The sequence below is a fragment of the Siphateles boraxobius genome, unplaced genomic scaffold, assembly GCF_051911475.1.
Source record: "Siphateles boraxobius isolate OS27281-9 unplaced genomic scaffold, OSU_SipBor_1 65, whole genome shotgun sequence".
NCBI lineage: Eukaryota > Metazoa > Chordata > Actinopteri > Cypriniformes > Leuciscidae > Siphateles > Siphateles boraxobius.
The window spans coordinates 15,320,733-15,342,469 of NW_027509192.1; the positions used below are offsets into that span (position 1 = coordinate 15,320,733).

Consider the following 21,737-nt stretch of genomic DNA (forward strand, 5'->3'; position numbering starts at 1 on the left):
ACACACACACACACACTTATTATCTTTATTACATCTGCTCATCACAGTTGCGCACAGTTGACCAGCAGATGTCACTAGCATGCATGTTATTCATGCGGTTTTAACGAGAAAAATAATTTATTTTTAATATATATATATATAGCAATATTTGTCATTGCTTTTAAACCTAGCTTTAAATATTTAAATTATTTTGTTGTACACATGTAAATATTCTTGCTAACCTCCTGTAACCAATGACGTCAACAGTGCAGCGTGCGGCGTGAAGGCGTCACGTCCAGACGCACGCGCACGCACACGCCCCGGACCCGGAGGAGCTCTGCAGAACAGGTGACTGACTGACAGCAGCGGTTGTGCAGTGATGATGATGTAATGTTGCTACAGATGGCGGTGTGTGCCAGGCTCTGTGGAGTGGGTCAGTCGCGGCGGTGCCGAAGGCGGCAGAGGCACAGCCAGGATCAGAACAGCGACTCCGAGGTGGACATGGACGAGGAGGAGGAAGAGGAGAGGGTCGTGGGCAAAATGAAAGACGAGCCCAGCAGCAGCTGTCAGAACAGGCGCGGCGCGGGGCCTAGCGGAGCCGGGGGACTCTGCGGCTCTGCGGACTCTGCTGGGCCTCCACACCCGCAGTCACTGCTGGATCTTCCGCCGGAGCTTCTGGTGCAGATCTTCTCTTCTCTGCCCGGCACTGCGCTGCCAAACCTGGCGCTGGTGTGCAAGAAATTCAGGCAGATTCTGAACACGGAAACAATCTGGAGGAGAAGATGCACAGAGGGTAATAATGTTTAAAACCATTTGTTTTTTTTTATTATAAATGATTTTATAATTTTATATTTGGCTTTCTTCATTACAGTCGACAAATTATGTAGTGGCATCGACTCATAAACACACACACACACACACACACACACGTATATTATGTCACCGATTTAAACACACACACACACACACACACACACACATGCGCGCGCGCGCACGCACACACAAACAAACAAACATTTTTGTGTAAAGGAGTCTGTGCCATGACGGTCATTGTTTTGCCTTGATTTATTATGTTATTCAAAACTACATAAAAAATGTAATTCTAACAGATAATGACTTGAATAGACATCGGTGATGAGCATGTTGTTGTTTTTTTCAATCAAAACATTAATTCGTTTTTTGGGGGGGGGGGGGGGGGGATTAAACCTTAAACCTTAAACCTGTATTAAACCTAACATTCATGAAAAAAGAGATGTAAGGAGTTTTTCATAATCGTTTCTTTGTATTAATTTTAGTCTTATTATTAAAAATTTAATGTAATTAGTTATTTTTTCTTATTTATACAATATTTGAAAAACATTTGTCCCCAGGAAGCCATTTTCCTTTCATTTCAGTATGAAGTATAAGTATGGCACCAACATTAATACAAATATTAAACCATTTTGAGCCCGATTCAGACCCTGACAGTGTTAAACGAACAAGAGGATTGTGCTGAACGGATTTCAAGCACAGACTTTTCAAGCACTGATTTCACACGATGTTTAGTGTTTTAATATTCAATGTTCAGGATAAAAAAACATTTTAACCTCTTTTTAACCTAATTTTAACCTCTTAAGTTAGTCAGCCAGACAAAGTTTTGCCGGGGTGTAAAAAACAGAGAAGATAACTCTTCCTCTTCTTTAAAGCAGCCTGTTTATGCTCAAACAGCAACATTACACACTAACTAAAGTTAAAAAAGTGAAAACATAATCAAGGACCCCTTTATATTGCTGTCTAGATATGAAAAAGATATCTCTAAAAGTAGCCTATGCACACATAGTAAAAATTCAAAGTTTAGTTTAATATGTTTGCCTGTCAGTGTGTTGCTATGGAATGAAACCCATTATGTACATACTGGACTGGTGCATAAGTCAAGCGATTGGCCAAAACTGTTGGTGGGAAAGTCCTGATAAAATGGACATGGCTTAAATTAAGCCAGGATTCAGCTTTAGATCAATTAGGACATTTAAATAGCTTTTATAAATGTGCCTTAGAAATAAAAAAAACATTACTGGTGGGCATCTTGAAACAAAACAATGGCACTGACATATTTTAAGACGTGTCAGTGCAAGTTGCTTTCAGTTAAAACAGCTCAAACATGCATTTAGTCTGGGACTTGGCCTAAGCCTTGTCTGTGTGCTGATAAGTGACTCTGTGAGGGTGTCACTTGTCTTATCTCAGTTCTTACATAACCATGTGTTTAACAGGGCCTCACACCACTGCAATAATATAATAAAGTCGAGTACAGTGGGACAGAATTCTGTAAACTTGTGTATTATGTTGATCATCATCTTAAAAGTTTGCACAGGACCCATGTGCATTCAATTTTATTCTGAAATGTAAGATGGTAAATAGACCAGTAAGTTAGTTGACATGTTTTTGGTCTAGATGATTGTTTTATTTGTTTTTCCTCTTCTTTCAGAATTCGGTATGAGAGATGACCTGCGGAAGATGGAGACTGTGGGTATGTCGAGCCGAGATCTGTATGTGAAACGTAAGTGAATCTACTGTAACCACAAAAGCCTCCTGTTTTGCCAGTCCCTATGAATTTTAAGTAATTAAAAGATAGTTCACCCAAAAAATTTAATTCTGTCATTGTTTACTCCCCCTCATGTCGTTCCAAACCCGTTAGACTTTCGTTCATCTTCGAAACACGAAAGAAGACCTTTTGATGAAATCTGAGCGATTTCTATCCTTTCATTGACAGCTATGCAACTACCAATTTTATGCTTGAAAAATTTCATAAAGAGATCATAAAACTAATTCATATGATTTGAGCGGCTTAGTCCAAATTTTCTGAAGAGACACAATCGCTTTATATGATGAACAGATTGAATTTAGGCTTTTATTCACATAAACATTCATTCACTCACACATCAGTTGTGTTAAACGGAAGCTCAAGCATGTTCGCTTGACGTGCGAGGACCAATGAGGTTCATTCTCGTGTTACGCTGCACGTTTGAGCTTCAGCAAGAGGTTTGTTCTTGCGCGTCAAGCAGATTCAGTCGAGCTTCTGTTTATGTTTGTTGATCAATGTTTACATGTGAATAAAAGCCTAGATTCAATCTGTTCATCACACTAGCGTAGCCAGAAAAGCGTCTCTGGGTGTGCATAAGAAAAATTGGGTGTGCCACATTTATTGTCAAATTAATGTGCAAAAAAAACTCGGACCCGGCTTATCACTAACTTTACAGAATAGACTGGGCTGATGTGTAAAACTTGCTTGCCACATAAACATAGGCCTAATACTAGGCCTACAGTATATAAAATATAACTCAGGGTTCAACATTAAGGCTTTACTTGTGCTTTTCCTTCGAACAAGTAAATCAGCCATTCTCTTGTCCAAGTAAAAATGCAGAAATCGGTTTAAACGTATGCTTCATCTTTCATTTTAAATTCTTAGATTTGATCAATACATTCAATTGAAAAAAATAGACACTATGCTGTTACCAATCAAATTAATTAATTTACACTGAAAAATTACAACTGCATTAAATAATGTTACGAGATTGTTTTAAATCTTTTTTGAAGATACAAAAAAGATATTGGAAAGAATTATAGCCTACTTTTAAACACGAAACTAAACCACCAGTAGGGGGCGGCAGGTGACTGTCTTAATGAGTGAGTTATTCGGTCATTTATTCAAATGATTCGTTCAAACGGCTGAATCGTTAAGGAATGAGGTAGTTGTTTAATGGGTCATTGAATCTTTGACTCAATCGATTCATTCAAAGCGCGGAATCATTCAGTAATGCAGTTATGTGTTCCGGTGAGCTGCGCTGTGGTTCTTGGGATGTTTGTTTGGAACTATTATCGCTGCTCAAATAGAAAAACAGTCAATATTGTGTCTAAAATGTAAGTGACTTGATATTGATTACTTGTTTATTGAACTGTCATATGAAATCAGTGTCATATTTTCAATCGTGATGGTATTCAGCAGTCGTGGTGCTTAACTGTATCATATCATATATTATAAATATGAAAACTCCACATTAATTTTTTAACCGCTCTATGTTCATTAAGTTTCTTTGTGTGAACTGCGTTCATTGTTTCTATTTCTCCTCATGAGGCGCGAGACTCGGCACAACCGTATTACCAGTCTGCGGCTGTTTGCGGATTGGTTGGCAGTGCGAATGTCGGTAGATATTTTTTTAACGATAATAATTAAAAAATTAAAATACATTTTAAATGTACAAATATTTTAGGTAAACAACAATAGTCCAAGTTTAGGAAACGTTTTATTAAAACTTTAAAAGAGAATTCTGCATCTATTTTAGGTGTGCCAGCTGCTACTGTGGGTGGCACCGGCACACCCTGGCACACCCGTGGCTACGCCAGTGGTTCATCATATAAAGCGATCATGTCTCTATAGAAAATGTGGACTAAACCACTCAATTCATATTGATTAGTTAGTTTTACGATCTCGTTATGAACTTTTTTAAGCGTGAAAGTGGTAGTTGTGTAGTCATCGATGGAGGGACAGAAATATCTCGGATTTCATAAAAAATATCTTCATTTGTGTTCCGAAGATAAACGAAAGTTTTATAGGTTTGGAATGACATGACGGTGAGTACATTTTCATTTTTGGTGAATAAATCTTTAACCCTTACATGAATACACAAGTTTGGGGTCAGTAAGAGTTTTTTCTTTAAGTAAATATTTTTATTTAGCAAAAGTGACAGAATAAACATCAATAGTAGTAGCAATATTTTGAATAAGATTACATTTTTATATTTTCTGTTTTCATATTTTATTATGGTTTAAATTTGAGTAATTTTGTTATGTGCTTTCGTCATTTTCTTTAACATACGGTCTGTTGTGATTTTCGTCAATATAGCTTTCATTTAGTCTTGTTTCAGCTTCTTTTATTAATTTTAGTACTTCAACGTATTTTATTACAGTTCGTAGCCAAAGCAACATTTCTACATTTTGTTTCAAGTTGTTTTTAGTTTCATATTATATCAGGTTTATTTCATTTAACGATTTTTAATAGTTTTAGTTTTAGTAAACACTGGAACTCCCGTCTGCCATTGGTTGGTCAAACAGGTAATCAACAATAATCAAAAATCCTGATTCCTGACAAATCCCTGCACACTGCAGCATGTAGAGCCTAACGTCTTTCTAAATGCCATTTAGACTTTTCATCGAAAAACAGATCTGTCAATATAATGTTGTTGCTCCACCTCATTCCATCTCATTTGTCACGTCATTTTTCTCAATGCATTTTACATTTACTTTAGTTCACAAAAGACAGATTTATGGTCAGTTAAACCAACTTTGTTTGGGTGGTTTGTTTAACTTTAGTAACAATGTTGGTTTAAACCAAAAATATTTCAGCAGATGAAAACATGCATGCTTAGTGCTTACAGGGAAAGATTCCTTAGTTTGACGTTTGTATATAATTCAGTTGATTTAAAATTGCAAATATGACAGGTGTATTAAAATGAAATAAATAATATCCTCCAAGATGGCAGGCGAAAGTACAAAAGAACACTTATCACTCTCTTGGCCGTACAAACATTAATTTTTACTCGAATATGCGAGTGTCATTCTCACACTGCCTTGAGTGTCAGCTATTGTCCTCCTTTGCCTCTCCTCTCTTCCTGTGGCGCTCTCACCTGCGTACCTCTCCAGGTGTGAACCCGCAGGTGAAGTCGGGACGCTTTATGAAGCTCCTCCCTGATTATGAGCATATGGACTATCGGGACGTGTACACACACTGTATGTACTGTTTGTGTGAGAAGGCTTTGTGGTGGGGATCCAAATCACTGCCTGTGAAGGTGCTGGTTGAAATTGCTCTTTGCTAATGATGTTCCAGGTTCATTGCAAGTTAAACTGTCGGAACATGATATCCATCAACAAAATATAAAAATAATTAAAGTGCCCCTATTATGTTATTATAAAGGTTCCTAATTCACTTTTAAAGGTCTCCTACAAAAGGTTTAAATGCATCCAAGGTAAAAAAAAAAAAAAAAATGCTTTCATTTTCTCATAACATACATTGCAGCGTCACCTCTTTTTTTCTCTTATCTGTTCTGATTGGTCAGATGACCCAGTCTGTTGTGATTGGTCTACTCTGCTCCAATCAGATGGCCCCTGACTTGAGCAGGAGGTTTCTAAGTAGTATGTTTTTATTTAGTTTGTCATACATATTAAATGAGATTTTAGGTTGGGTGAAAGCAGATGTTGTTCGTGGGCAGCCAATGGAGACAACAGGCTAGCATTATGCAAATTTGGGTTTGTGCGGAAAATAAGAATGGAATTCCTGAAGACTCGTTTCGGGCAGTTCAGAATCAATTTAAATATATTAATTTTAGTTAGTTGCCAAGGCAACATTTTGAATTAAGTACAGTATTTCAAAAAACATTTTTAATAGTTTTAGTTGCAGTTATTCAACAATGTGTCACAGATTCTTAACTTATTTTGAACATGGAACATTCCTTTAAGGCTGAATCCCAGTTTGCATAGTTCTAAGTGTTTACTTCACTGGTGATGGGAAAGCGCATACTTTTAAGTGTGTAGACACCGCTATTAGGACCGACTTTGACTTATTACCATCGTACCTGTACATGTAAACTTGTTAGATTATTCATTCATCTATCTAAATTCATTGCATTAAGATCCATTATTACTTTTTATATGCATTTAAATTCTGTTTTAGCATTACATTTCCGGCAATCTTTTTTATATATTTTTTTTACAACCGGAAAAGTTTTTTGTAGCACATGGATTTCGTGGTTAATATTATCTACAAGCATATATTATTCCACTGGAAATAATACTTCCTGTATCTTTGGCTATTTTTTGCAATGTGCCGATTTGGAACGCGCTCATGCTAATTTCAAAGATTATTTAGTATGGATAGTATGCGTATTGGGACACAGCCTTGTTTGGGACAATTTGATCTGATAGCAGCACAAGGGCAGCTTCTGCCGGGCGCCGTGCACGTGTGTGTCCTGCATGCGTGTGTGATAGACACAGGATATGGTAAGAGCTGTGCTAACATCAGCTGACTGTGTGAGATGCAGATTAATTAAAAGTGACCAAACATGGATACATTTTAGCCCTCTAACTCCAGGATTTTTTTATTTGGTTTCCAAGTTGTTGCATGGCAAAAAAAAGTTGCATATACTCACACACTCAACATGCATTCATGAGTTCATGCAGAAATGCCCCTTGCGGTGATATCACCCCATCTAACGTTCTTCTGGGTTTGTTCTGTGTTGTATGCATACAGTATTTGTGACACACAAATGTCATGATTCGTATTTGTTTTCTAGTGTTACATCCCTATAGACACATCCTGGGTCTCTGGCAGCCTGATATCGGCCCCTATGGAGGACTGCTGAATGTGGTGGTAAGACTAAGATCACAAACAAAAAAAGCTTACAATTTGTAATTATACTTGCAGATAATTTAATATGAATTAAATAAAGGCTTAAGTGCACTTAAATAGAGTAGACTTTCATGACTTTGTTTCTTAACACACTTAAGTACACTTTCAAAAAGTCGACTTGTCACTCAAGTTAAAAGTTTTACTTTAAAGGTGCTCTAAGCGATGTTGTAATGTGGAGAGAAGGATGACCCAAGAGCGAGATGCAGCAATACAATCTTTAATTAACAGAATAAATACTGTCCAGAGGATACGAACAGAAATCCTCAGTATAAATGTAAACAAGAGTTCTCCAGAGGAAAAGGCTTGGCAGAATGAAATAAAGATCCTCTGTTCAGACAGCAAAGCGATCTTGGTGACAGCAAACACCGATGCGGTGCCACACAGCCCAGGAACTCACAGGAGGTCAGATCTCAGCAGATGGTGAGGGGCAGGTACTGGATGGGTACTCTGTAACAAGCACAGCTTAGTCGCAAATGCAGAGAGGTAAAATAATCTCCAGAGATGCACAGGACAGGGACGAGGAGGAGGGAGGGTCTAGCTAGCCTCCGTTTTGTTTGACAATACTTCGTATGTCAACAAGAAGTGACATTACCCAACATTGCTTAGAGGACCTTTAAAATGCTTTATAATCATTGTTTTATTGATATACACTTTAACCATAGACAATACAACTATGAAATTATAAATAAAGATGTACTTAAGTCCCAAGTAAGTTGATAAAAAAAGTTTAATTTAAATTTAAACTATAATACATTTTAATTGAATTGCAAATTAACATTGTCTAATTGTCTGAAAACATTACAATTATTTCACACTTAAGTATATTTTTTGAAAGTATATTATTTCTATAAACTTTTTTTTTTTTTAAGTATGCATAAGTGTACTACTTTTTACAAGGGACTGTCGGAAAAATTAAACTAAGTTATTACCCTACATTTCATTCTCGCCACATTTGTTTTGGTCTGTGCATTTCATACTTGCCCTGTTGAGGCTGCTTTGGTCCATTTCAGTCCAAAAATGTATGGATGCATATTTTGAAAATCCACTTGGAATAGGATACTATTTTTAATGTACCCAATAGCTTGTCAAATATAAAACTGCAAATTGTATATATATATAAAAAAAACCTCTGAATCAAATACAATTATAGTAAAATATATGAACACACAAATTAAATGTACAAGTGTATCATATTTTAGTTGTGCAACTCTTTCTTGCTTTGATCATTTTAGGTTGATGGTCTATTCATCATAGGCTGGATGTATTTACCACCCCATGATCCCCGTGTGGAGGACCCCATGCGAAGACGGCCCCTTTTCCGTATACATATGTGGGAGAAAAACAAAGCCACAGTAGAATGTATGTACGGACATAAGGGCCCTCATAAAGGAGACATTCAGGTAAAATGTACCATAATCAACCATAATGGATAAATTTTGCCACAGTTTTTACAAAATATTGACCCTTTTTTCCAGACTGTGAAGAAAGATGAATTTTCCACCAAATGCAACCAGACCGATCACCATCGGATGCCTGGAGGAAGGCAAGAGGTACAGTAGGAAATTAGTATGGGTCCGACAGATTTATGCTGGCAATGTAGCTTTGTTGACAATCTTGAATTAGAAATGCATAATTCAGAGGACGTGATCAGCTCTGAGTAGAACGTCACGGGTTGTCCTCTTTCAACTACGGTAAATACAACATGGTGTGAATGCAGCAAATGCTTCACCGGACCATGTGCTGCCCGCATGCAAACAATCATCCATTTGCTGGAAACCTGTCAAAATAAAAGTTTAACTCTTGAAAATAAAGAAATTAAAGGTGGGGGATGTGATTTGGAAAACGACCGGCAGTGATTTGGAAAACTGACTCCACCCATTCGACGAACATGGACGCGCAATCATGCACGAGCGAAAACTCAGATGCGCGAGAGATTGTAATGACGATTTACTACTAATCATGGAACCGGCTTTACTGACGAGATGCGCATCCGTCACGAGCTTTGAGTATGCGCAGGAAGGGGGTCACTCGTGCTGGGGGGAGGGGGTATGGTACAACCGTTTGTCCAATGATTCTAGGTGGTCTTGGAAATAGGGCTGCAACAACTAATCGATAAAATCGATTATAATCGATTATGAAAATCGTTGTCAACGAATGTCATTATCGATTAGTTGGTCTGCTTACGTCACGGGGAGCGTTTACTGGTACGCACACACACGCAAGGTCTCTCTCCCTCAGGCGCTCTGCCGAGCGCGCGCTACACGGTTTGGAGCAGTCTCTTCTGTCTTGCATGCGCGCTCTTGCTTGCGCGCTCTAGATTTCGGGAGTTTGAACTAATTCGCGGGCATCAGGGAGCCGCAATCAATATGCGGGAGACTCCCGGGACTTCCGGGATCTTGGGATGTCTGTATTTTGTCTCGAGCATCAGGTTGTGCAATCAGTTCGCTCGCAACGTAAGTGATGGATTAAAATAGCGCTACCGCAGAAATAGGTTAAATTAAAACGGTGTTTACAAAGTGAAGCATTAAATACAAAGGCAGTTAATAACAGCAGCAGTAAAATATTGTTTTTTAGTCACTGTACTCAGTGGTTTTCAGCGAATGCTTGTGCACTAATGCATAATTTCTCCTGTCCTTTACTCAAGCCTGTTAGCTTGCTGGGTAACGTTACCTCCATTCCGTTCTCTTTTTATAGCATTTGTCTACTAAGTTTTAATTGTTTTTCAAACGCGATCTACTGCGGCTCTACATTCACACAATTGTTTTCAGTCTTTCTATATTTATTTAATCAATTTATCCTTATATTATATTATTTTCTATATTATATATATAATATATATTATATTCTTTATCCTTATATTCCTTATATATAATTAATTTTAAATAAAAATTAAATGAATTATATATTTTAGATGTTTTTAGTTTGTTTTTAGTTCAGATATTCACATCTGAACAACATGTCTGTGTAAATTTGTTTTAACAAAAATTTTGTTAAAACATAATATGTTGGATATCATTTTTTTAACAATAATCATGTTTGTCAACTTGCCATCAGCAATTATCATTAAAAACAATGCAAATATTGATATTAGTAAAACTCAATGTGTGGCTTTTGCACTTTTTAAAGTACACTTTTACACATAAATACCCTGATTTACGGTTTTATTTAGTTATAATAAAAAAAAAATCTAATTTAATTTTTATCCGATTAATCGATTAATCGAAAAAATAATCGTCCGATTAATCGATTATCAAAATAATCGTTAGTTGCAGCCCTACTTGGAAATGATTGGCACAGATGATTAAATTGCTTAATTTTCATTTCAGTGCTTCTAACTCAGTGGCTATAAGTGGGTTAGGAATAGGATTTCAAGTAATTTTGAAAAAATCGACAAAAAAGAGAATCACACACCCCACCTTTAAGACATAAACATTAGTAGGGCTGGTACTAATGTTCCAGCCCTATTTTAAAGAACCGTTCTCATTTTCTCATTTTAAAGAACCGTTCTCATGTTTTAAATCCCAAGAATTGATCTTATAGTCTATGCTGTTTTCAGTTAACAAATAAACTATCCTGTATCAAAATCCGTATCATATCACATGTGATCGCTCAATCAGTGTTTCAACCAGGGAAAGACATCAATAAAACAGCTTGTAAACAATATAACATAATGTTACCTCAGAAAATCAATGAATGTCCAAAAACTTGTTAGTCAGTTAGTTGCTAAATATATGCACCAGATTGCATATTCCAGGGCTCAAAATGGTCACATTATGCTACCTTTTTTCTTGCCGGTGCATCCTTTTCTGTTGCATATGAGAAACATCACAGGGCAAACTAAAGAAAAGTTAAAAGAAACCAGCACAAGCTCAGAACCGGTACTTGCAGGACGATCTCGATCATGTGACACTGTTACTACACAGTGCTGGGAGATCCAGTGAAAACCCCTATTAATAACATTGCAGCGAGATCCAGTGAGAAGCATTCAAATTCGGCACAGAATTCTATGTTATAAACCACAGATATGAGATCAAATAGCACTGACCTTGAAACCAGGAGAAACATTGTGCCATGAACGAACAAGTTATAGAAGGCTTTTCAATCCACAAATCACCAACATTCACCATGGATTTAATGTAGCAATGCTAAATGTAACCATGGTATTGTGGCTGAAAAAAGTAGTTCTTTTTCTTTTTTTTACACTTTTGAGAGTGAAATTCCAGCACTTTTCAAAGCGCTTTTAAGTGCTTCACATTTTTTCAAGCACTTCGAAGCACAAAGAAAAGAAAGCAATACAAAGCAAGTAACATATGATTTATGATATGATTTATATGCTGTTTAATGTTGATGATCGCATTATTTTACATATAAAATCGCTCGTTTCTGCTGCTTCTTTGCCTGTGTTTTGATCTGGAGATACTGCACTCGTTCAGAAGATGTCACAGCGCCTCCTACCGTACAACAGTGAAAACACGAAAAAAACGTTAAATCTTGTCAATGGCAGGGAAGCGTTTTCTCATAAAAGACGAGAACTCGTCAATGGAGGGAAAGAGTTAAATTACCTTTATGATGAAAAATACTAAATACTAAATATTAGTAATGTAATTGTACAGTTGTACTGTAAAATAATATTTTCTTTAAAAACTATTGATTTCTTATTTTACACTACAAGTTACAACATTCATATTTTTACAATAATAATCGGTTACACTTTATTTTAAGGTGACGGTTACATTGTACTTACTCAAATAAGTACTGAATAATATTAATTAACTGCATGTAATTACTTGGGGTTTAGTTACTTGTAAGAATGCATACTCTCCTTTATTTCTTCATATCACACAATATGTATGTAAATATGGCATACCTCTTCCGTGTGCTTGTGTAGGAATTCAGAACGTGGTTGGAGGAGGAATGGGGACGAACGCTGGAGGACATTTTCCACGAGCACATGCAGGAGTTGATCCTCATGAAGTTCATTTACACCAGCCAATACGAGCAAGTCTTCTTCATGACCTCTTCTCACATCTCCCCAGTTACATTTCCGGTCAGATGTGTTTCGTGTGTCTTAAATACATGTTTGTTGGTTTCAGTAATTGCCTGACATACCGGCGGATCTATCTGCCCCCGTGCCTCCCTTCAGACCTCCTGCAGCCGGGCCTCTTCAAAGGGACGTATGGCAGTCACGGCCTGGAGATTATTATGCTGAGCTTCCATGGCTCCAAGGCCAAAGCCACCAAACTCACTGTGAGTTTGATATCCATAGCTATAGCTGTCATGATGCCAGGCAATCATAATGAAACATAATGAAGATTCAAGTTTCTGGGCATAAAGTTTGAATTAGCACAAGCTGTTGACACACGAAGGCTGCGTCTGAAATCGCATACTCTCTTGAATATGCGATATTCACTTTTTTTGAATGGGTAATTACTGCACAACCACTAAGAAAGTTTGTTCTATATAGTATGAATGTGTGTTGGACGAATGTAATGTGGACGTACTATATTTGGCACCTGCCACTCTCATGTGACGCCGCTTCACCTTACATTTATAAAACCTCTCCCTCACCCTTTCTGCCTACTCTTTTATGAGTAATGTGAATTCAGACATACTTCTTTTTTCACATATTATTTTTCATCTATAATATAGTAGGGAAGTATGTGATTTTGGTTTTAATGACATTTTGTTATATATATACTCACCTAACGGATTATTAGGAACACCTGTTCAATTTCTCATTAATGCAATTATCTAATCAACCAATCACATGGCAGTTGCTTCAATGCACTTAGGGGTGTGGTCCTGGTCAAGACAATCTCCTGAACTCCAAACTGAATGTCAGAATGGGAAAGAAAGGTGATTTTTTTCAATTTTGAGTGTGGCATGGTTGCTGGTGCCAGACGGGTCGGTCTGAGTATTTCACAATCTGCTCAGTTACTGGGATTTTCACGCACAACCATTTCTAGGGTTTACAAAGAATGGTGTGAAAAGGGAAAAACATCCAGTATGCGGCAGTCCTGTGGGCGAAAATGCCTTGTTGATGCTGGAGGTCAGAGGAGAATGGGTCGACTGATTCAAGCTGATAGAAGAGCAACTTTGACTGAAATAACCACTCATTACAACCGAGGTATGCAGCAAAGCATTTGTGAAGCCACAACATGCACAACCTTGAGGCGGATGGGCTACAACAGCAGAAGACCCCACCGGGTACCACTTATCTCCACTACAAATAGGAAAAAGAGGCTACAATTTGCAAGAGCTCACCAAAATTGGCCAGTTGAAGACTGGAAAAATGATGCCTGGTCTGATGAGTCTCGATTTCTGTTGAGACATTCAGATGGAGTCAGAGTCAGAATTTGGCGTAAACAGAATGAGAACATGGATCCATCATGCCTTGTTACCACTGTGCAGGCTTGTGGTGGTGGTGTAATGTTGTGCGGGATGTTTTCTTGGCACACTTTAGGCCCCTTAGTGCCAATTGGGCAATGTTTAAATGCCACAGCCTACCAGAGTATTGTTTCTGACCATGTCCGTCCCTTTATGGCCACCATGTACCCATCCTCTGATGGCTACTTCCAGCAGGATAATGCACCATGTCAGAAAGCTCGAATCATTTCAAATTGGTTTCTTGAACGTGACAATGAGTTCACTGTACTAAAATGGCCCCCACAGTCACCAGATCTCAACCCAATAGAGCATCTTTGGGATGTGGTGGAACGGGAGCTTCGTGCCCTGGATGTGCATCCCACAAATCTCCATCAACTGCAAGATGCTATCCTATCAATATGGGCCAACATTTCTAAAGAATGCTTTCAGCACCTTGTTGAATCAATGCCACATATAATTAAGGCAGTTCTGAAGGCGAAATGGGGTCAAACACATTATTAGTATGGTGTTCCTAATAATCCTTCAGGTGAGTGTGTGTACATATATATACAGGTCCTTCTAAAAAAAATAGCATATTGTGATAAAGTTCATTATTTTCCATAATGTAATGATAAAAATTAAACTTTCATATATTTTAGATTCATTGCACACCAACTGAAATATTTCAGGTCTTTTATTGTTTTAATACTGATGATTTTGGCATGATTTCAGCTCATGAAAACCCAAAATTCCAATCTCCAAAAATTAGCATATCATGAAAAGGGTCTCTTAACAAGCTATTAACCTAATCATCTGAATCAACTAATTAACTCTAAACACCTGCAAAAGATTCCTGAGGCTTTTAAAAACTCCAAGCCTGTTTCATTACTCAAAACCGCAATCATGGGTAAGACTGCCGACCTGACTGCTGTCCAGAAGGCCATCATTGACACCCTCAAGCAAGAGGGTAAGACACAGAAAGAAATTTCTGAACAAATAGGCTGTTCCCAGAGTGCTGTATCAAGGCACCTCAGTGGGAAGTCTGTGGGAAGGAAAAAGTGTGGCAAAAAACGGTGCACAACGAGAAGAGATGACCGGACCCTGAGGAAGATTGTGGAGAAGGACAAATTCCAGACCTTGGGGGACCTGCGGAAGCAGTGGACTGAGTCTGGAGTAGAAACATCCAGAGCCACCGTGCACAGGCGTGTGCAGGAAATGGGCTACAGGTGCCGCATTCCCCAGGTCAAGCCACTTTTGAACCAGAAACAGCGGCAGAAGGGCCTAACCTGGGCTAAAGAGAAGCAGCACTGGACTGTTGCTCAGTGGTCTAAAGTACCTTTTTCGGATGAAAGCAAATTTTGCATGTCATTCGGAAATCAAGGTGCCAGAGTCTGGAGGGAGACTGGGGAGAAGGAAATGCCAAAATGCCTGAAGTCCAGTGTCAAGTACCCACAGTCAGTGATGGTCTGGGGCGCCATATCAGCTGCTGGTGTTGGTCCACTGTGTTTTATCATGGGCAGGGTCAATGCAGCTAGCTATCAGGAGATTTTGGAGCACTTCATGCTTCCATCTGATTTCATTTTTCAGCACGACCTGGCACCTGCTCACAGTGCCAAAACCACTGGTAAATGGTTTACTGACCATGGTATTACTGTGCTCAATTGGCCTGCCAACTCTCCTGACCTGAACCCCATAGAGAATCTGTGGGATATTGTGAAGAGAAAGTTGAGAGACGCAAGACCCAACACTCTGGATGAGCTTAAGGCCGCTATCGAAGCATCCTGGGCCTCCATAACACCTCAGCAGTGCCACAGGCTGATTGCCTCCATGCCACGCCGCATTGAAGCAGTCATTTCTGCAAAAGGATTCCCGACCAAGTATTGACTATTGAGTGCATAACTGAACATAATTATTTGAAGGTTGACTTTTTTTTTTTGTATTAAAAACACTTCTTTTATTGGTCGGATGAAATATGCAAATTTTTTGAGATTTTCATGAGCTGTATGCCAAAATCATCAGTATTAAAACAATAAAAGACCTGAAATATTTTAGTTGGTGTGCAATGAATCTAAAATATATGAAAGTTTAATTTTTATCATTACATTATGGAAAATAATATTTATTTATCACAATATATGCAAATTTTTTGAGAAGCACCTGTATATATATGTATATATAAATTAATTTAATAGAACAAGCATTAACTACTTGCATCTTTGGGTCTACAATTTAACATTTATATATTTAAGCAATAATATTTAAATTGCAAATATTTGATGCATACTTCCATTATTAAAAAATCACTAATAAATATGAATCTTTCAAAGTACTGTTTTTCATACTTCTAATAATAATAATATTATCTAATGTAATATTCTTTTTAAAAAGTTATTATGAATGTATTATAATTTAAATAATAATAAACAGTAATTTTATATAAATAATAATGTATTAAATTCTGAATAATTTATTTTAAAAAATATATAAAAACAAAATAAAACATTTTTAATACATTTTAACATTTAAATAATATATTTGAATACATTATCATAGTCCATAAGTTTAATAGTAGTTAATGATTGATCATTATTTATGTTGTTGTTTTTGTTATATATATATATATATATATTAGTATTTATATATATATTAGTATTTGTTCAATTTAATACTTGCATATACAAAATAAATAAATTGATTTAAGCATTATTTGTATTATTATTCATAAGTAATAATAAAAAATATAGTTATTTATAATTAGAATAGTTGGAAATCTGACCTTTCACATTCCGGAATATCAGAATAAAATGTTGAGTGCCAGTGCTACCAGATCTTACCAGTAGGTGATACAATCAGATTTAATTTAAATTTAAATTGTCAATTTTTCCAAATCATTTATTTTTAAGTCTCTCTCTCTCTCTCTCTCTCTCTCTCTCTCTCTCTCTCTCTCTCTCTCTCTCTCTCTCTCTCTCTCTCTCTCTCTCTCTCTCTCTCTCTCTCTCTCTCTCTCTCTCTCTCTCTCTCTCTCTCTCTCGCCTTGTTGCTCTTTGTCTTCAACACTCAGTTTAATGTTAATGACAAAATTTTGTCTGAAATGTTTTCAACTCAAGTATTCAATGCTTAAATGTGTGAAATGAAGGCCTCCAATACAAACACTGTATTTACAATGTTCACTTTTATGTTTCCATATGGTCATAACGAATAATACATAATAAACAAATAAATAGCATAAATACCATATTTTCCCCAAAGTGTCCAGCTCTAAAACTTTACAAAGGTTCAAGGCTCGAACAACATCTATATAATGTCTTATTTTGCTTGTTGATCCCCTCACTTGTTTGTTTTGTAGGGGGATCCCAATGTCCCAGCAGGTCAGCTGACGTTAGAAGTAGACCTGAACCGGCCGGTGCGTCTACCAGACCTGGAGACCCAGCGCAGCATGGAAGAGCTGTCTCGTCTGGTGCGGGGGGTGCACGAGGAGACCCAGAGCGGTTCAGAGGGCCAAGACGCCCCAGCAGAGGGGGCGGAGGGCTCAGATTCAGCGCCCCCTACTGGAGCGGAGGGGGTCGAGCCGGGAGAACCTGAACCTCAACCTTTTGTGCTGCCTCTGGGAGTCATGGCCCGTAATGAAGTGTACCCTCGCACCTGCAAGATGTGGTGAGTGCCGTATCGTAAAGTTAGTAAGTAAAGATTTATTTATATAGCACCTTTAAAAACAGTGTTTAGAGAAGAGAAAAACACGAAACAAACCATACATACACATATAGAAATAAGATAGTCGAGTCACCTTCAATTATATATCGCTTTTAACAATATAGACTGTTTCAAAGCAGCTTTACAGTGATAACATATCTAAATAGTAAAATAACTACGTTTGTGGTACCCCTATCTAAATGGAAGAGTCAGAGAGCCTCTAATTTCATTTAATCTTAAACATTAAATATTCTAACATTATATAAGGATTATTAAATCAGGCATGCACCAATATATGAATTTAATTTACATTTTAAAGTTAATGTACATTTTTATTTTAATAATATTGATTCATTTATTATTCATTTTATTAGATTTATACACTCACCTAAATAATTATATTACCGATTTTCTTTAAATTAAACAATTAAGATACATTTTAATTATTAATGGATAATTAATCTAGTCCATATAAAAATAATATAAGAAAATTATTCAAAATGTATTTAGTTTAATTAAATAAAAATGTTATAATACTATTATATTCATTTTTAGATAATATATTAATATAATTTATATGTAATATTTTAATAATTTGTTGAACTAAATAATTCTATATTGTTATTTTATGTATATACAATAATTAAAATTGTATTTATATGACATAAGAATATTATTATATTATATATATTTCTATACAGAAATACTACCCAAACATTTTATTAATTAAACAATTAAAATAAATGTAAATTGTAAATAGTTAAATATTATATGAAATATAATATAATTAATTTTATAAATATAATTATTAAATTAATAATATTAATTTGTATTAATTAAATCGAGGCAATCATTTTAAATAGTTTTATTCTAATCTGGATTTTTTTTCTTTCCTTCAGTTTTTATGGAACAGGCTTGATCGCTGGCCACGGCTTCACGAGTCCGGAGCGCACGCCGGGTCTGTTCGCCCTGTTTGATGGCGACCGCTTCGGCTTCATTTGGCTGGAGCTCAAGTCCTTCAGCCTGTACAGCCGTCTGAGCGACCAGCTGCCCCACGCTCAGGCCCCCAGCATGCAGCGCTTCGAGGCCATGCTCCGCAACATGCAGTCGTGGACATCCTGATAGCCAACCTCACACTACTGTAGCCATCAGGCACACACTCTGGTATTACGCTCTCTGGCAGACAGACACCATCCGGGACACACACACACACACACACTCCCGCTTGCATCCGCACAGCTGTATTCACAGCCACATGCCCATACGGTTGTATTATATTAGGCCTTTCTTATCAGCTTTTTAATTAAGTTATTTTTGTAACCTGGAAATGGCGCCGAAGATGGCGACAATGTGAAAACTCACCCGTATACTCTGCTGAGCGTGCCTCTGATACCTTTATTCAGACTCTAAATCCTGTGGTTTTGTGCTTTAGAAAAACACTTTAAGCGCTTGTCTTCAGTGTGGCGCCATCTGCGGTTGCTTTTAATCGATTTTATCCATAACATCCACCATGTATTTACAACTGCTTCCATTTTTTCGCCAACTTTCATTGAAACCGAATGACTTCCAGACGCTTTGTCAATGTTTTCACCCCATGTATGTATAACATTCAAAAAAACAGCCAGAATCTCTTTACTTTATATTTATCACACTGATAAAGTTCCAAGCGAGTAGCTGATTGGTTATCCGCCAATTTTTTCGACGAGGACGACTGTCTCATTTTCACACGATAGTGATTCTGTTCATCTAGCTGTGCAGCTCTCTTCTCTTCCAAGTGCTCTTCCCTACGCAGACGTTTATCACAGGCAGAATTCCTCTGACTATACTTTTGTATTTGACTGCAGCATTACTAGCAATTGAAAATGAAAAAAAAAATTCACTATAATGTAAAGTGAATATATATGTAAATGCATTGGAAATATTTAAACATTTATCAATATATTTCAGCTTTGTTTTAAGAATGATTGTATATATGATCGACGAACTAATTTAAGTATTATCGCCTGTGTTTACAAGTTGTGATAATTGTTTTAAGTGGAATATTCTCCTAGAATTGGCTGTTTACGTGGACTGATATCGTACAACTATTGATTTTATTCCAAATATGATGTAATTTTAGCCGTTTGCATCGGCTCATAACTATTTGAATCATATTTCAAAGTATTTGTGGAAACATGCTAATTTAATCAATCAAAATTGATCCTATGTACCTCAGTTTCTCAATTCCCAATAGATAACATCAAGTCCCCTCTTGTTCAGTTTCCTGATTCTTTGAGTCACAAATTGATTTTGTTCTAAATATGTGATTTTTAGCTGCTTATGTTGGCTGCTAAGTTTTCAAATTATATTTCAAATGGATTTGTGGAAAAATATCCTGATTAATGTATAAAAAATTGCCTTGTTTACTTCCCAATGCATAAAGTCAATTAGGGTTGCAAAATACCAGGAATTTTCAAGTTCGATTGGAATTAATGGGAATTAATAGAGAAAAAATGGTTTTGTTGTTCAATGAAAGAATAGAACTCACAAATAAATCAGTCAGAAATGTCATTTTTAAAATTTGTATTAGTTTTCATGCTTATGATCATACAAAATGTTTATGTTTGTATATGATACAGTTTGTATTAGGGATGCAACTGTACACAGACATGATGGTTCGGTACGTACCTCAGTTTTTAAGTCACTATCGGTACAGCAGAGGGGAGAAAACTAAACATAAATGCATTGCTTTTATCTTTTTTAATTAAACTGTTTTTTATTTTTAACAAATGTGTCTGTGTTTACATAAATTCTATTATAATTCATTTTTCATAATTCATCCCTAAATTACACATGACTATAATATTAAAGGTTACAATTAAAAAGACATTACTAATAGGTTAAGTAAATATTATGAATAGGCTTATATAGTGCATGTAGAGTTTGTATACATTACCCCACATTTCCTATTAATTCCCTTTAAGTTTTCAACTTGAAATATTTCCGAACTTCTTCCCATGAAAAGTTTCTGGAAATTTGCAACCCTAGTTCTGACCCCATTTTTTTTATGATTCATTGTCCTGATTCACAGATTCACAAATTGGATATGAATGCCATGTTGACTTCAATTCAGAGTTTCTCCAATTTGAATGACAATTTATCAAAGCACTGTGCATAAAAGTCCATTTTGTACATTTGTGCTGTTGCAACTATTGATTTCATTTTAAATAATATGTCATTTAAGCTACTTATGTTGGCTGCTAACTATTTGAATCACATTTCAAAGCATTTGTGGAAATATGCTAATTTATGTCAAAATTTACCCTATTTACTTCAATTTCTCAATTCCCAATGGATAAAATCAAGTTCTGCCCCCATTTTTTTCCTTGTTCGATGTCCCGATTCTCAAATGGTTTGTGAATGCGGTTTCATGTTGATTTCAATTCCGGGTTTCCCTCCGTTATTTATATATAATGATAATTGAGCAAAGCTCTGTACCTAAAACTGTAATTTATAATTTTGTGCTGTTCTTTAATTTCCTTTTGTTGTGTGTGTGTGTGTGTGTGTGATAATTTTATGTGTGTCAAGACCGCTTTATTAGCGAGTCAATCGTCCAATACGGGTGATGTTAATCTGGTAATATGGATTTTCTTTTTACTTATTTGGCCATACTGTCAATAGTTGGATTATTGTCGTCTATGTAAATTTGCCAGTAACTAAGTCTCGAAGCGCAAATTCATGACTAGTTTGAGGTTCAAATTCAAATTCAGGGAGGTTTGCAGCTTTAGCATTCGTTTGTTCTCAATAAAATGGAGGAAAATCTTAAATCTTGTCCAACTTTTATTTTTAAGTGCAAAACAGATTAAAGTTAAAATGACTTGGTCAGTTATACAGTTATTTATCAAATGATTTCTTTCAAATTCAAACTTTAGTATCAAAATATACTCAGTGCTTATTTGATTTTCTCAGGTTAACTATATAAAATCTTAAAATCACAGTTATTTGTGTTATTCATACATTTAAGTGCTTTGTGTTCATTTGACAAGATGATTTCTTTTTTCTTTTTTTTTTTATAGTTCAAAGTGCTCTCTTTTCTCTCGGCCTTGTCGTATTAGATCTGGAAGCGTCTTGGTCATGAACGCAGAGTGTTTTCCCTTCAGGTTCTTGCCGGGTTTCTGTTCCAGTCCAATGCCGAGATACTCGTCCTCATCCTCATATTCAGGCCAGTATTTCAGACCCGGACCATTCGGAGACCTGCCGAAAAATAGACATATTAGAGAGCAGAAAC

General features: G+C 36.5%; 2 protein-coding genes across 4 annotated transcripts in view; one reads left to right on the forward strand and one right to left on the reverse strand.

Annotated features, from left to right (window-relative positions):
- Positions 1-247: 247 nt before the first annotated feature.
- On the forward strand, positions 248-21,276 carry fbxo31 (F-box protein 31). 3 transcript variants are annotated; one of them, XM_077211260.1, is made up of 10 exons: positions 257-772; positions 2,441-2,512; positions 5,653-5,739; positions 7,299-7,375; positions 8,647-8,814; positions 8,890-8,964; positions 12,303-12,412; positions 12,508-12,661; positions 17,127-17,434; positions 18,370-21,276. In XM_077211260.1, exons 1-10 carry the CDS (start codon positions 370-372, stop codon positions 18,590-18,592), a joined length of 1,677 nt encoding a protein of 558 aa, XP_077067375.1. In that variant the 5' UTR covers positions 257-369; the 3' UTR covers positions 18,593-21,276. The 3 variants fall into 3 exon arrangements, with proteins under 3 accessions (XP_077067376.1, XP_077067375.1, XP_077067377.1); XM_077211262.1 differs by having other exon boundaries at positions 17,127-17,448; positions 18,370-18,505; XM_077211261.1 differs by lacking the exon at positions 5,653-5,739 and having other exon boundaries at positions 248-772.
- Positions 21,272-21,737, reverse strand: part of ces2b (carboxylesterase 2b) — a 45,111-nt gene continuing 44,645 nt past the window's right edge. The window contains exon 37 of the mRNA XM_077211252.1: positions 21,272-21,703. Coding sequence (XP_077067367.1) covers positions 21,520-21,703 — 184 coding nt within the window. The 3' untranslated portion in view covers positions 21,272-21,519. The remainder of the gene's footprint in view (positions 21,704-21,737) is intronic.

Coding starts and splice junctions, on each gene's coding strand:
- fbxo31 (XM_077211260.1), top strand. CDS start 370: ATGTTGCTACAGATGGCGGTGTGTGCCAGGCTCTGTGGAGTGGGTCAG. Junction 5,740..7,298: donor TCGGGACGTGTACACACACT/GTATGTACTGTT, acceptor TTTGTTTTCTAG/TGTTACATCCCTATAGACAC. Junction 7,376..8,646: donor GAGGACTGCTGAATGTGGTG/GTAAGACTAAGA, acceptor TGATCATTTTAG/GTTGATGGTCTATTCATCAT.